The following is a 12,239-nucleotide window of genomic DNA, read 5'->3' as shown; positions in this document are numbered from 1 at the left end:
GAATCATCTTTTAATCCTCAAAAAAAATATTGCCTATTTGATTCAACATGGATTGTCAAGATCCATCCACCGGCAATCTCCTATTGCCAGTCATGGGTGTAGCTGATGCGGGTAACTTTATAGAACTCCAAGGCTATTTTATAGTGGCACGGATAGCTTAGTGTGGTTTTTTTTTTTTTTTTTTTAAGTTTAGAGCTTTTTTTCTGAATATCTTTCTCTCTTTTCAAGCCCAATTCATCCCCTCCAGTCCCCACCCACCCCCCAACCCTTCAATAGTGCCATCTTCTCCCACTCCATCGAACTCACCCCACCACTATCACCACCTCCTTCACCTCCTCCAGCTCTTCTCTCTCTATGGGACTCACCTCACCATGTTGCCACCTCCTCCATCAGACTCACGTCACTCACCCCACCACCGCCATCACTTTTTCTCCTTCCTTTTCATCACTACCACTACCGACCTCCCCTCCTCGCCCATCTCCTCTTCCCCCCTCCACCTCTAACTCCTCTATCTCCTTCTCTATCGAACTCACCCTGCCACCATCATCAACTCCATCGGACTCACCCCACCATCACCACTTCCTCCCTTTCCGTTTAGTCACTGCCACCACCGACCTCCCCTCCTCGCTTGTCTCCTCCTTCCCCACCTCCTCCACCTTCTTCATCGAACTCATCCTGCCACCATCGCTAGCTCCTCCACCCAACTCACCCCGCCATCACTACCACTTCTTCCCTTTCCTTTCTATCGCTACCACCACCGACCTCCCCTCTTTGCCCGTCTCCTCCTCCACCTCCTCTTAGACCGCACTCACCTCGCCACCCTACCACCTCCTCGTCCATCGAACTCACCCTGCCATCGGCATCACTTCCTCCCCTTTCTTTCCCTTGTCACCACCATCGACCTCTCCTTCATCCAGCTCCTCCACCCCCTCCCCACCTCCCCCACCATCCGCAAACTGATGAAAAACCAGCAGCGATAGAAAGATCGATAGAGAGACCGATACTGGCAAAGAGGCGACATAGTGAGGAATAAAATTTTGATCGAAATATCGTAAGATCACAAGTGGGGGCTGCTGAAAAAAATAAATAAATAAATAAAATCTGAGTTAAACCAACTTTGGATCCGTCTGATTTAGTTCAACCAAATTAGAATACTTTCAGAAGAAAAAAAAAAAACATCATCATAAGAACCCTGATGTAATGGACGGTTAGGACTTTTTGCATCAATTTATTAAAAATAATAAAAGAGCACCCCATAGAAATTAACTCATAAAATCACAAAATAACCCACTGAATCAGTTTTTAGGATTTAGATGTAAAAAGCCAGCAAGAACTTTTCTACACAGGCATCTAAAGTCCGAGTATTTGGTAACCTATTGCTAACCAGCTCTAAGCAAGGACAACTATGATCTCATAACTCACCCATCGCTTGTGGGGAAAAATGATTTCTGTCATTAATCCTACCGATGTGATACGTATACCACCACATTACAGAACAAATATTATAAATGACAGCTTCCGATTTAATTAATACATAAAATATACATATTTCTGCTTTGTTGGTGCTTTCTTTGCATCAATCTCTCTGATCACCCAAAACCTCGCTCTCTCCCAGTGTCAAACAAAGCATGAACCAGCAATTTTAACTTCGCTATGATCACACCCAACAATGATCATTGCCACCTGATGAACAAAATTGCGATCCCATCATTGGAAACGATTGCATGATTAAACCTTGACATCTTCGAGCTCTGAGATACCAAACTGATTCTCACTGATGATTTGAAGCATATGTCTAGCTATCTCGATGCCAGGAACTAACAAAAGCATGTATGGGCTATGATGGGAAGAATATAGGATTAGCTATGGAACCTTGGAGCCTTGAGAAGATATACACTCTTCACAAACCCCTTACCCACTTCTCCGACTTCTCTTAGAATATCTGTTGGGTCTCTCCTAATCTCATCACCTTCATCTCGACCACGTTTCTGCAAGAAGCAAAAAATCTGTCAAAATTTGATCTACCTTCCAATAGCCCCATGCTATGACCGCACAAGGAGGATGAGATAATTGAACAAGAAAATGGTCTATTGTTAAGAATAGCACTTGATGCCATAAGGAGGAATTAGATATTCAATCGATTCCAAATAACATGAAAGGGAGCGCAGCATTTTTTTGGTTAGTTCTACCAGCGATGATGTAAATTCTCCATTAAATGATCCAGTTACCTTTGAATCCCTCTTCTCCCATGTCAGACCAATTGCTTTATAAATTGTACTCTGTTAATTGATTAAACAATATAAATTTCTTTTCCCATCAAACGGATTGAACTTTGGTAGCTAAACAGTGACATGTTTACCTTCAGGTCCTCCAAAAGATATCTAACTGGATCAAAGTTGACCATCAGCTTATTCCTTGCATCTTCCAAGCTTTTCAGTGCACCCCCAAGTGACATGTAGGGATGGAAACCCTTGCTTGCTCTTCCCCAAATTACATGCTTTCCTGCAAGGTTGTCACCAAGTACCTTGCTTTAGAAAGAAGAGCAATAAGACCACACTAGAGATTGAGCAAGTCAATAAACCAACCATTATTAATTTCAGCTGGGAAAAGAAGGCTTCGAGGATAAGAAAGTTTATCTCGATGGAGAAGAACCACGGCATCATAGTTATTCAAAGGAGTCCGGAACAGACACTATGACCAAATACAGAAGTAATAAGATGAAATGATTATTGTAATCCGCTGAAATCAGTCGAAGCATGGAAATCAGATTGGTCAAAAGGTCTGCACTGCTTCGGGCATAAGAAACAATCCACTTGAGCACCTTCTCCACAAAAAAAAAAGTTGTGCCAAGGATCAATGTCTAAATTAGCATCACATGCACTCAAGTAAATACAAAAGAAATAATTTGAAAGAATTTCAGTGACTTGACATGATCATGGACCATGCATAGAATGTTGTGGTACAGTGATGTTTTAAAAGCCTATATCTCATGATCGCTGGATTAACCACAAACAAGCAGAATTCTTTTCTGGAACAAGGAGCTGGGTGTTGAAACAGTTGCTTATTCAGAGAGGTTATTAGTCAGAAATACAGTGGAGTTATTAGTTAGAAATACAGCGGCATCTAGAAACAATGGTCAGGTTCATCACCAGCATCTAGATCAACAAAAGGCCCATCCAAAGACAAGAAGCATTAGACTTTTAGAAAAAGGAAAGAAATTATCTGTCCATCAAGAAAGATTTAAGTTATTTTAAGTTAATTTAAATGGAATAATGATATTGCCTATTTTAGTAAACTTACCATGTTTAAAAAGGAGAAAAAAATTGACATATCTCTGAGCTCTAACACAGTGCAGAGAAGTTTAAAGTCATCCTAGACTTTAAATAACCGCACAAGTTCAACTCCATAAGTTGGATTCATGCTATAATACCAAATACAGATGCCATACCATCAGAAGAAAAAGAGAGTTCAAATGATATTTGCAGTTCTTACATGCAAAAACAGAAATAAATAAATAAATAAATAAATAGTTCGGGCAAGTTACATGTATAAGAGAAGATGTGAAAATGAGAAAAAATGGACTGCATCACCAAAGGATCAGGATTCAACCAGCCAACAAAGTATGAACCAATTGGACCCATTTGCATCCTCAGACTTAGGTGCTGGTAGTCAGATGGCTAGGAATACTAGTGCAACAGTGGTTTCCAATCCATGACAACTAGGTTTCCAGTACCAACGTGCACCATAGCTGGTACAAGGCATAGCATTTTGACCCAATAGTGTACCTGTATGGTACAAGGGCTTGTTATGCCTCTGTATTGATACATGGTTCAGCTGCTGTCCCCAATCCCAGCAGCGTACCATGTGTCAGTACAGGGGCATACTGTACCGACCTGACCCATTGTGGTAATGTACCGACATGGGATTCAGGACTGAGATTGAAAACCTTGACCAAGAGAAATCGAATATGCATATCTGCATATATATAGGGCAACCAACCCACAAAAGCATGACACAGAGAGAGAGAGAGAGAGAGAGATCTGAAAAAGGGGATCATGTTTCCTTAACAAATGGAACAATTTCTTTCCATAGGTGTTGACCATCAACATTAACACCACTATTGGTGAAACGAACAATACCATCATCACCATTGAAATAACCAACATGCATAACTATCATGGACTCAAGTAGTGAAATAGTATAGAAAATAATTTCTGCATCCATGGGAAAGAATGATGGCCTTTAACATGGTTGTATCTGTGGAAATGAGCTCATATATAACATTACTTGCTGCTAGCAATAATGTTGAAGTTCATTTCTCCAAAAATAGTTTGCATATCAATGCCAAGGCAGATAAGAGATCATAAAAATATTACTTTCAAGATTCATGCAAGTCAGCCTAGTTCTCCAATCCGTAGTTATTGGCTTAAAGGCATCATTAATATATTAATATTCCTGAAAGAAGAAATTTAAATCAGTTACTGTTTCTAGGACTTTCAACCTCAATTCAGTAGCAAAAGAAGACATTTGCTTTGGTGAAACTATACATGGCAGCAGATAATTGTTTGATGACTGGAAGTCTAATATCTGAGCACCTGAAATTAAAGTTTAGAACAATATATTGCAAACAACAGCTTGCGATACCACTTTTTTTACACGAACATTTATTATAGTTTCTAACTGATATGAAGAAATATGAAACAATTCAAGGTGAAAATTTGACTGTTTTTGTTGATGATGAATACAGAGGAGGTAAATTACCAATCTGTTTGGTGAGAACTTGGTCCAAGCTTCAGATGCCTTATCATATGATGTGGCCAAGAACATAGCCGTCTCAACATCTTGGGCATTTTCTTCATAAGATTTTCTGCTCAACATAAAGTTTTCCTGTCCAACAAAACACAATGTTACCCATCACATATTGACAGATGATATTAACAGTAAATAATTTGTTAAGCATTAATACCAATAATTTGAATACAACATAAAGTACTCACATTTATCTCCTTCTCATCCTTCGATGTAAAATCATTGTTTATGTCAACAATCAAGGGAGAGAAGATCCAATCATAATTTGATAGTAACCGCAAGAACCTGCAGTTCAAGTTGACATCTTAATTTAATGAATAACAAAAGACATAGTAAAAAGGAACATGTTTTTACATAGAAGAAACACCATTCAAAACAAATTTCAAATGGAAACATTTGTTCTGCGGCCAGAAGTAGTTTTCATTTAACAAACCAAGAAAAAAGTTAGACCAGAATGGTAACCTACAAAAGTAAGTTAGACACAGGATAAGTGAGATTATGATGATCAGCCATCTGAGGCAGCAGAGACAAGCATACCTTAAAAATCCAGTAATCCGTGAGCAAGGAGCATGAAATGGAAATGGCTTCAAAAAGAGGTATGCAACTACCAATTCAATTGCCTCCTCGGCCAGGAATGATGAAAATAGATGTGAAGAAACCCAGCGTTTTGCAAGCCTTTACAACAGGGGAAAAGAAAAAGGAAAATTAATGCAAGGGTGAACAAATATCAACATGAAAGATACAGTTTTACAGGTAAGACCAGTTCAAGAAATATGTCCAGTTCAGAATTTAAATGAAAGATAAACTGCCAATTAAATCATTTTGCACCACAAATACCTCAGCTTTATCCAAGCCTCCATATCTCCTCCCTGTCTTAAGATTGGTAACAACTACTGATCCTACAGTTGATACATGATCCCCAGAATAGCCTGCAAACAGTTAAGGTATAAATATGACATACAAAAGCTGAATCCATAAGCAATTGAACCATCAAATGACAATGTACAAATCCTTATGTGAACCTTTCAGGAACTGACGAGCTTCTTCCTTGCTGGTTGGCTTTTCTCTGATTATCCCTTCATGGACCACAACCTCCAAATTAATTATAACTTAGTAATTGGTTATGATCAAATAAATTCAATTTTACAATAAATACTTCAAGAGAGTTATCAATATACTTCCCATTTCAAATGGCATTACTTGTGAATGAACAACAACAACAATAGATACGCAAAACTATGTCATGCAAGGATTAGCCTTGTATAATCCCTGTGCATAAACCAAAATGCAGATGCATATAAACCTGAGTCCCTCTTCAAACTATGCTACTAAACTCTTCAAGGTGAAAACTCTTCAAGGTGAAAGCATTAGGATACCATGCATTACTGCCTACGGATTATAAAGATGTACAAAAGCCTGTTACAGACCACACTTCATAGAGGACCTACCAGACCAAACCATTGCAATAACTCATAACCTGCTAACAGAAAGTTTGATGGTTAGTAGAAGAAGAAACCAGCCTTCACAATTTAGGACCCAAGGCTTTGATGATACTCTTGGTAACAGAGCACTGAGCTTAACCTGGTGTAAGTGTTCCAGTAATTTGTTGCTCTAGCTACTTTTTGATGTCATTAACATAGCTGTGGACTTCATTGTTTCACAATAAATTCTAAACAGAAACATGTACGATAATAAAGCCAACATTCATTACATATTAGGGAAAAAAATATCATGAAAATAGAATATGGAGTACTCTAATATTAGTTTATAAACAACAAAAGATATAGAAGTGTAATAACCATGTTAAGGATTTGAAACTTATGAATATAACCATTTCTAGCAGAAATTATAAAAGCCATGGGTCCTTATTATACTCAAATTTTGCAATAGTTTCCTTCTTCTAAAACGAAATTCTGGTAGGTTCAGATCTTGGCACACTATCCAAGAAGACAAAATATACAACTAAAATCAAATAGTTCCCCTACTGATTAAGTACCTCTTAACTTTTTAGTTGGAAGTTGAGAGTGTTTCCTAAAATGTCCAGCATTTTTTCAGTAGGAAATACACCATTCTATCATTTGTATCTAAGCTATCTCCACAGAAACATGTGTTGCTCCTTGTGAGCATGCTCTTATATTTTTGTAAAAACAAAAAGAAAAAAGTGCTTTGCTATTCAATCACAATTTACAGTTGAAAGATGAGTAGAATTATTGAGTACCGGTCAGCACATAAATTCATTAGTATGCAGAGATTACAAAGCAAATGGCACAACAAAGAGTGAGAAACTGAAGATTCATGCTATTGACTCAAAAGGGTAGGCACAATGAAGGAATTGAGACATACTATATCAGAAGTTATTAAGAGTGTCGGTACAGCATCCTGTTCTCTGTAATCTGTAATTTGGATCCTGGATATGATAGCATCAGCCTGAAAAGAAATTGCACATCAGCAAAAGCAAGATGTAAAGTCAAGGTGAATGCCATGCTAAAACCAATGAGAACCATTTGCATTAATTGTGTTGAAAAATTGAAGCAAATATAGAAGCATTGTCTGCTAGCTTTCATCAACCGACTATTTTTCCTTTTTTTCCCCAAAAAAGAGACCAGTGAAAAAAGTCTATCCATGATATAGTAACTGAATCTTAAGAAAAAAGTAGCACTTTGCCAGACCTGTCTTAGAGCAAATATCATCAGATTATCTTCTGCTTCAATCAAATGGATAAGAATCGAAAATGTACAAAGGGATTTAGAGACTACAGGCCTTTCATAAATCATAATTTGACTGGCACCCATAATCATGGCCTTATGCTTAGAATCCTAAGGTCAAGCATATAAGTCATGGTCATTTAATGACCCTTGATCATGAACCAGAAACTTTAATACTTTATAATTGACTGATGTCATTTTCCTAAAACAAGAGTCTACCATGAAGAAATTCTATGGTGAAACAACAAGGTGAACATGAAAAAACTTCTGAAGTCTTAACATCGCTAACTTTGCCCTCAATTTATGTCCATCTCAATTTAATATATCTTGTTTTTGCCTTTTCCTTCGTTTAGATTTTTCTCTTTTTTTTTTTTTTTGTGTGTGTTGTGTGGGGGGGGGGGTGTGCAGCATACTCCTCTCAAATCTCTCATTGAACTGCCAAGAGACTACCAGCACAAGTTTTTTCCCAGGTCAATTGCAGTAGAAGCTGCAAACACAGTTGAAAGCAGCATGATATGGAAGCATAATTTTCCAACAGTTATTTCAAAAATATGCTCACTATTATACCATCAGATACATTTTTATTCAGACATGATATAGATGGAGTTTCTTTTCCCTTTTTCATCAGCATTGTATTAAGATCAATGAGAGTATGCATTTATTTTCGATTTTCTAGACCTTCTTAATTCTTATATCTATGAAATTCTTATACAAGCTAACAAATGAACCAAAAAATTTTAAACTACATGAATCATTACAACCTAATCTATGGTAAAAAAAAATATTTAATAATTCGCATACACATCAAAAGGCTACTAGTTAAGATATTATCCATGGCTACTCACGGCTTATTACTACTTGCAAGAAACATAACTAAACGCAAGTATCAACCACTTATTGTACTTTCTTTGACTATAAAACTTTGATATATCCATGGCCCTAGACTTTGATGAGAGATTGAGTTTAACCTGCACAATATAACCATTATCATCAAGCCTAGTGCCACAATGATGTTATTTCTCTGTTTCCTTTTATTTTCTTGATGGAATCATGGATTCAAGTCTCTTGATGAAAAAAATGACCTACCTTTGCCTCGGCAAGAACCATCACTAATTCTTCCGGCTTCTCCCTCCGAATACTCTTCTCATCAATGTCTGCAGTCTGAACCACAAACCAACTTAGCTTTAAAAATCCAACACTTAGAACTACAAAATGTTCTCCAAAAACAAACCATGACTTCGAAATCATATCCCATCTCAGCTAAAATATGACGGCGAGCCACCGACGACGAACCCAAGATTATCTACAGCAGCAATCACATTAAATTAATCTGCCGAAACCAAACGATGAAACATCTTCGCGGAGTCCACGAAAAATTTTAAAATAATGATACAGCTAAGAGAATCCAATATTATTGATATTCTTATCTATCTGTCTCAAGAAAATTTTTTAAACGAGAAAAAAATCAGTCGAAATAATCTTACGAGACCAGAGATAAACCGCGATAATCTGGTCAAAGAAATTGTTAAATTTCTGAAAACAAACCTTGAAGGAGGGAAGAGGAGGGTTCGATGCCATCTCTTTACTCGTTTCTCCTTTCTTTCCCTTTGCTTTTTTTTTTTTTTTTTTTTTGCGGAGAATAAAGAAAGGGAAGAGAAGAAGAAGCGAGGGATCGAGCTCTCGAGAGCCCGAGAGGAGATGGTTGCTGTGAAAGCAATTAGTGGTCGGCGAGAAGCTTAACGGCGCATCCTGGTGCGCTTCTATTTAGTTCATGGACTCCGTTAAGATTCGTGAGTCCCCGAGATCAGATCCGACCATTGGTTTGCAAAATATGAGCATGTTAAGAACTCGGCAAATCATTACCGTCTTATATCGTGTATAGACGGCACGTGCGTTCTTCTCCCAGAAAACCCGTAACCCTAACTTCCGTCTCCCACCGCTTCGTTTCCTTCGCCCTTCATCCCCAAGGACCGACCGCCATACGACCACCCTCCGGCCGTGGATCGCAGCTCCACTCGTGGTAAGCTTGTCCTCTCTCAGACTTCGGATATATGTTTTTTAGTTTCCATTATTTTTAATTTTTGATCTTTTTTTGATTTAAAAAATTGATTATGTTTGTTCATGGAATGAAAGCATTTCGGGAAGATTGTTACGATATAGTTTATACCGCAGTGATTGTTTGCCTTGCAAATTTTTTTGGACACCGAATCACATACACTCGTGCCTAGAATGTCACTACATTGATCGGATTAGAGAATTGAAATATTATTTTTAGAACTCTAGGGGAAAAATTAATTAATTTTCTAAGGGTAGATGTGGTGTCAGTGATAAGAATGTTACTTAGAAGATCATTGTTATGTTTCTCATCCAAAACTTTCATGGTTCTTTATTATGATTTTGGCTCATAATCATTTTGGGGCCATATATTAACTGATGATTTTTTTTTTAAGGAAAACTGATGGTTTAATTGCATATTAAAAATTTCAATTTGATATTAATGCTATGATTCTTGATGGTAACATATCGAACTCATAAGATCATTAGCCTATTACATTGAAGTAGAGAAGATCCTAAGAGTAGAGCTAATATGTGGGCGTCCACACGACAGTCCTAATAAGATTGATCCAAACCGGATGATCGAGAGTTTGACATCAATGATCCGAGTCATTGGATATGATTTATCTTTTCTAAGCTACATACTATCAAAAAATTATGTGATTTAGAGATTCCTAGTCTGTGCATCCAATGGTCCAAAAAAACATATATTGTTTGTGTTATTTAAATAGTTCTTTTTTGATCACTGGATGCATAGACTAGAGATCTCCAAAAATATATGAATTTTAATAGTCAGTACTTTAGAGATGATATATCACTTCCAGATTATTGTTGTCTCATCCTAAGTCATCCAGTCAAGACCAATCTTATTTGGGTTGTTGTGTCACTGTCCTCATATTAGCTCCACTCAGACCCCATATAGGGTCAAGAATATGAAATGAAGGCAAGGAATAAAAGCTGAAAGTAGCAGGGGGGAATAATAGAATTGGGAGCTAATAGCTGATAGAGAAGGGCTCAATAACAGATCCAGCAGAGGCCACAATATGGATTGGACGCCTCCATCACCTCGACAACCTTTGAATGCTCCTTGTCTTTTAAGGACTGAAATCTATGAAGAAGGATCCACATTCCTCTCTAGACTTTGTTTCTACTATACTTAACAGCCTTGAACTCTTGCCCATTTCTTTCAAGACATACACTTCAAAGCAAAGTTGCAGCAGCCATGTCCAACTCCTCTCACATTGCTGCTCACATTTCATTCCCTTCAATGTGACCAGCACTTCTAGATTCAATCTCCTTAGGTTTAAACTCCACGCTCTGAGGAGATCTTTCTGCAACGAAAGAGTGAAGCAACTCTAGGAAAAGATATAATCTGCTGTCTCATCTTATATATTACAGGATTTGGTATCGGACCAAAAAATGAGATTTTTTTGCTCAAGTTTATCCTTCATAACAACTTGATTTCTGGATAGTGCCAAACAAAGATCTTGACCTCCCAAGCAGAAAATAAGGTATTTTCGATATGATGACATCATTTTTTTTTTGTTATATTCCTTCACTTTAGTTATTGGTTTTAAACAATATCAATTTTCACTTAAACTAGTCCATGTATCATGCTTGTGAAATTCGTTTGTTTTGCTTGGTTCACTTTTATTTTTAACATCAGCAAACATGTTGTGAATATATTGAACTAGAAAAATGGTGGTTAATAGTTGCTCTTCTCTCAAGGGCATGAAGCCGGTCAGCTATTCATGTTGTTTAATTTTTTTTGTCTTTTTTGAGAGTTGATTTTAAAAGTCGTTGGTGATGGTAGCAATCAAAATAGGTAATAAATCTGGTTTCTTTATCTGTCAAAGGTTAGTGTCAAAATCCTTGATGAAAAGTCTGCAGATCATGTAGCAAATTGGTGTTATTTTACACATGCCTGTAGCTTCAGATGGACATTTTATTAATTTGTATTTCTATGACAGGCCAAGCTTCTAGAAATTGTAGATGGAAGCCAAATTCTTTCGGTTTCTAAAGATTGTGGGAGTTGGGTTTAGAGCAAGAACTGAAGCAGAAGGTCGCCAACTGTTCTTAAAATTGGGCTACAGTCATGAGGTTGAATTTGCTGTTCCTCCTGCTGTTCGTGTTTTCTGCTTTAAACCCAACATTATTTGTTGTACGGGGATAGACAAACAAAGGGTACACCAGTTTGCAGGTGCTGTTCGTAGCTGTAAGCCCCCTGAAGTCTACAAAGGCAAGGATATATTGTACATTGATGAAGTGGTAAAGAAGAAGCAAGGAAAAAAATCAAAGTGAAAGCAGAAAGAATGGAATTCCTATTTCTTTATGCTTATGCTGGTGAGTAGCACCATGCTTAACCATGGCAGGGGAAAGATGGAAGATAGTTGGCACATTAACTACATGTTATATCATTAAAATCCTTGAATGATTTCTAAATAATCACCCAGGATGATCTTTTTTTGATGGATTAGCATATCAAATTTGTAATTGTTCTTCTGAGTTCATTTACATAGTGCTCCTGTTTCTCAAAGTTCTTCTACTACAAGTTGTGGTAGTAAGTATGAAGGAATAGTTTCTCATCTTGGTCGGTGGTGAACCTTATGGTGATCAAGGAATGAAATTGTTTGGACAGCCAGATTGAACGATAAGTTTTTGTTGAGAGCA

General features: G+C 37.4%; 2 protein-coding genes across 10 annotated transcripts in view; one reads left to right on the top strand and one right to left on the bottom strand.

The window, feature by feature from the left end:
* Positions 1-9,267, bottom strand: part of LOC140853233 (uncharacterized) — a 22,952-nt gene extending 13,685 nt beyond the window's left edge. Inside the window, exons 1-11 of one of the 7 annotated variants that reach the window (XM_073247456.1) lie at positions 9,060-9,266; positions 8,746-8,817; positions 8,601-8,675; positions 7,153-7,236; positions 5,832-5,901; positions 5,647-5,738; positions 5,347-5,484; positions 4,998-5,094; positions 4,762-4,887; positions 2,586-2,821; positions 2,360-2,502 (exon numbers count right to left, since the gene is read on the bottom strand). In XM_073247456.1, the coding sequence (XP_073103557.1) occupies positions 5,422-5,484; positions 5,647-5,738; positions 5,832-5,901; positions 7,153-7,236; positions 8,601-8,675; positions 8,746-8,817; positions 9,060-9,092 (489 nt within the window). In that variant the 5' untranslated portion in view covers positions 9,093-9,266 and the 3' untranslated portion in view covers positions 2,360-2,502; positions 2,586-2,821; positions 4,762-4,887; positions 4,998-5,094; positions 5,347-5,421. Of the gene's footprint in view, positions 1-1,488; positions 1,989-2,228; positions 2,280-2,359; positions 2,503-2,585; positions 2,822-4,761; positions 4,888-4,996; positions 5,095-5,346; positions 5,485-5,646; positions 5,739-5,831; positions 5,908-7,152; positions 7,237-8,600; positions 8,676-8,745; positions 8,818-9,059 lie in introns of those variants that run through there. The other 6 variants (XM_073247451.1, XM_073247453.1, XM_073247452.1 and 3 more) reach the window with 6 other exon arrangements.
* LOC140853236 (large ribosomal subunit protein uL6m-like) overlaps positions 1-12,239 on the top strand; it is a 14,466-nt gene extending 2,227 nt beyond the window's left edge. The window contains exons 1-2 of one of the 3 annotated variants that reach the window (XM_073247464.1): positions 9,422-9,534; positions 11,540-12,239. In XM_073247464.1, coding sequence (XP_073103565.1) covers positions 11,562-11,870 — 309 coding nt within the window. In that variant the 5' untranslated portion in view covers positions 9,422-9,534; positions 11,540-11,561 and the 3' untranslated portion in view covers positions 11,871-12,239. Of the gene's footprint in view, positions 1-9,421; positions 9,535-10,977; positions 11,081-11,539 lie in introns of those variants that run through there. The other 2 variants (XM_073247465.1, XM_073247463.1) reach the window with 2 other exon arrangements.

The sequence above is a fragment of the Elaeis guineensis genome, chromosome 13 (assembly GCF_000442705.2).
Source record: "Elaeis guineensis isolate ETL-2024a chromosome 13, EG11, whole genome shotgun sequence".
NCBI classification, from domain to species: domain Eukaryota; kingdom Viridiplantae; phylum Streptophyta; class Magnoliopsida; order Arecales; family Arecaceae; genus Elaeis; species Elaeis guineensis.
Note: the sequence above shows the minus strand (reverse complement) of the source record. Positions and strands in the feature narration are given on the sequence as shown.